The following is a 3510-nucleotide window of genomic DNA, read 5'->3' as shown; positions in this document are numbered from 1 at the left end:
GAAGATTATGGGCTTTCCTCCTTGTGTCTTCTACGGCCGGGGTCTCACCTCTGTCCAGTCCTGGGGCTTCCTCCCCTACCCCAGGCCCATCACCACCGTGGGTGAGTACCCCGTGGGGCAGAGGGGACCCCTGGGGGGTGGAGGGGTGGAGGAGGAGGACAACCCATAGTGGATGGCACTGGAAGGTGATGCTCAGCTCTTGTTCCCGATGAGCTGAGCGTGTCCCCGCACCACCAGCCTGACCTTCCTCCCCTCCTGGCAGTGGGGGAGCCAGTGATGGTGCCCAAGATCAAGAACCCAAGCGACAGTCCCCACTCCGGCCCTCTGCTCCTCTGGCCAACAACCTGAGCAGGAGGTGGGAGGAGAGGAGGACGTGCGGGGGAGATTGAGAAAGGGTCCACCTTGGAAGGGATTCAGGGGGGCTGCAGGTGACACAGCCATCCCCTGAGGACATGGGGCTGATGTGGGGGGGGTTGGTGTGAGGCTGGGGGGCCAGGGGTGGCTGCAGTCCCACCGAGGAAACCAGGAGACCATGAGCTGAGGGAGGAGGGAATGGGACGGACTCTATGGGGTGGCATCCTGATGCCAAGTGGGATCAGGCTGGGGAGACATTCCCTAGGGGTGGGGGGGACACTCTCCTGGACTTGGGGACCCTTGGAAGTGGCCTCAGCTGGGACCAGGGAGCTCTGGGTGGGGGTGGGTGCTGCTCTGGCCCCAGATGGGCTTTTACCCCCACCTCTGTACCCAATACAGATTTCCAACTCTCCCACTGCTGCCTGTGTGTGCTGGGGGGGCTGGATGGGCTGTGCCCCTCAGCTCCCTGCCTGGGGGACATGCCACCCACCTGCGTCTCCTCCTTGTCAGTCCCATCTCTGGGGCCATGCTTGGTGGGGACCTTTGCATCACTTGGGTGCAACCAAGCAGCTCCCAGCTCCTCCTGGTTGGATATAAGGGGGTCTTACTGGGTTAACTGGGCTGAGAAGGGATGTCTCTCCTCTGCTTTAGGCTCAGCAGTGAGTGGGGGTGTCTGGTGGGATGGGGACATGGGGCTGGGACATGACAGCCCTGGGGTCCTCTCCCTCCCTGGGTGACCTGGGCAGCTCCTGGTGGGATGTGACTGTGTGGGGTCAGTGGCTGGGGGGGGCACCCCGAAGATGCTGTGCCCTTCCCTTCCCTAGGGATGGGCTGGCAGGACCTGTGTGGGGCGATGGCTCCAACCCCTCCTGGGGCTGCTGGTGGTGAGGGCAGCCCTGTCCCATCCCTGCCCCCGGGTGACGTGGGAGTGGTGACATTGCTGATAGGCATCTCTGCTCCTCTGCGCAGGCACTTGGGCAAACACCAGGGCTGGGTAAACATTTGTAAAGCAAACACCCACCAGGGCAGATTCCCCGGGACTCTCCCATCACTGCGGGTGCCACCGATGTGGCCAGTGGCTTTTTCTCTGCTCTCCCAGTGCTGTCTGGGGTGGGCAGCCTGTCCCCCCCTGCCATGGGGAGAAAGAGGTCTGTTGGTACAGAAAGGGGAAGGGGCTTTTTTGGGGGGGGTGATGGGCAGCGGGTGCCCCATGCTGAGTCCCTCCCCGCCTCTCCCAAGGCCAGCAGGGTGACGGGGACATCTCTGAGGGCCTCTGCCAGGCACACACGGGGCCTGGGGTCGCATCTGTCCCCAGGTTCAGTCTGGTCCCCTCAGGTGGCTGCTGAGCTGGCTGAGAGGGCAGTGTCTGGGGAGTGTCCCTTCTCTGTAGTGACCTGCCAGCCCCCTTGTGTCCCCAGGAGCACCCCGGGGCAGGACCTGTGCTGCAGGCCAGCCTGCTATCCCAGGGTGGCTTCCTCAGTGTCCTTCCCGTGCCCATGGGAAGGTGGCTGTCCTGCCCCAGCACTACTGACACCCTTCTCCCACAGCACCCATGGCAGGGCTGGAACATGACCCACGGCCACCCATCCTCAGCCCCATCCCTGCCCTGCCAGAGACAGGTTTGGGGGTGCTGGGACAGGGGGGTACATTCATGTGGCCCCTCCATGGGCCCCTCAGCAGCCACCCCTGCTCCGTGCCGTCCCTGTCCCTCGGGTGTCACTGGCAGTGTGGCTGCCTCCCGTGACATTGTCTGTAGAGGGGGACACCAGGGCCAGGTCGTAGGTGGGCACAGGCCGGAGCCGGTGGGCTGGGCCCCGGCGCAGCCGCCCCCGGTACTTGTCCCCAGCCATGAAGTACAAGATGGGGTCGAGGCAGCTGTTGATGCTGGCCAGGGGCCTAGTGATCTTGTAGCTGAAGTTGATGATGTTGAGGGTCTGGCAGTTGGCTTGGAAGTAGCGGGAGGTGTAGTAGATGGTCCGGGTGACGTGGAAGGGCACGAAGCAGATGGCGAAGACGGCGAGGACGATGATGATCATCTTGATGGAGCGCTTCTTGTAGGAGGGCATTCGGGCCACGGGGCTGGAGAAGCTGGCCTTGCAGAGCCTCTTGGCCATCAGGCAGTAGCACAGGACGATGACCAGGAAGGGGACCCCGAAGAGGAGGGCCATGACAGAAGAGCTGTAGTGCACGTAATGGTCAAACTCCTCGGGCTTGGTGGTGTCGTGGCACAGGGTGCTGTTGTCCTTGGAGCTGGTGGTGACGAAGACGAGGTTGGGGATGAGGCAGATGGTGACAACGAGCCAGGCGCCTACGCAGATGATGCGGGCTTTCCTGGTCTTCACCCACTTGAGGGAGCGGATGGGGTGGCAGATGCCCATGTAGCGGTGGACACTGATGCAGGTGAGGAGAAGGATGCTGCTGTAGAGGTTGGCGTAGAAGAGGAAGCGCACGAGCTTGCAGAGCCCTTTCCCGAAGGGCCAGTTGTTGCGGTCGGCGTAGTAGTAGACCAGGGTGGGGAGGGAGAGGACGTAGAGCGTGTCAGAGAGAGCCAGGTTGAACATGTAGATGGTGGTGGCATTCCAGGGCCTCATCCTGCAGGTGAACATCCACAGCGCCCAGGAGTTGAGGGGCAGCCCCACCACGAAGACGATGCCGTAGGACACGGGCAGCAGGATGAACTTGAACTCCTCGTCGAAGACACACTTCTCCTCTGGCTCCCCAGTGGTGTTTCCTCCCGGCCAGGGACCCGGCGTCGGGGTCCACGGGCCGAGGGGGAAGGTTCTCACCGAAGGGTCCATGTTCTCCGGGCCAGACCTAGGGGAGCAGTTAATAGAAGTGTGTTAGTCGCTGATCCCGAACATTGCCGGGCACAAAGCCTGGGAAGGAGCCAAAGATGCCAAGTTTTTTTGCCCTCCCCCTCCCCGCTGCGGGAGCTCTGCTTTTCCTCAGGGCCTGGTGGGGAGCCCAGGGGGGCTTGACCAGCCCTCCCCTTGGCCAGCCCCCGCCTTGACACCCGCTCACCATCCCCGGGAGCCCCGCGTGGGGACGCGGCGCCGCGGGGAGCCAGGAAGCGTGCCCGGGACGCGGGGCCCCGGCGGGCAGCAGCCCCACGGCGCGCCGAACAATGAGGCCTTGATGAGCAACAGCAGCAACGGC

The 3510-nt window shown here is 63.5% G+C and overlaps 1 protein-coding gene across 1 annotated transcript; it reads right to left on the bottom strand.

Moving 5' to 3' along the window:
• Nucleotides 1–2027: 2027 nt before the first annotated feature.
• Nucleotides 2028–3152, bottom strand: P2RY4 (pyrimidinergic receptor P2Y, G-protein coupled, 4). The gene has a single exon (XM_009996590.1). The coding sequence runs from the start codon at nt 3150–3152 to the stop codon at nt 2028–2030; it is 1125 nt and encodes a 374-aa protein (XP_009994892.1).
• Nucleotides 3153–3510: the final 358 nt, after the last annotated feature.

The sequence above is a fragment of the Chaetura pelagica genome, unplaced genomic scaffold, assembly GCF_000747805.2.
Source record: "Chaetura pelagica isolate M959 unplaced genomic scaffold, ChaPel_1.0 scaffold103, whole genome shotgun sequence".
Classification (NCBI taxonomy): domain Eukaryota; kingdom Metazoa; phylum Chordata; class Aves; order Apodiformes; family Apodidae; genus Chaetura; species Chaetura pelagica.
This window is presented reverse-complemented; position numbering and strand designations above follow the sequence as displayed.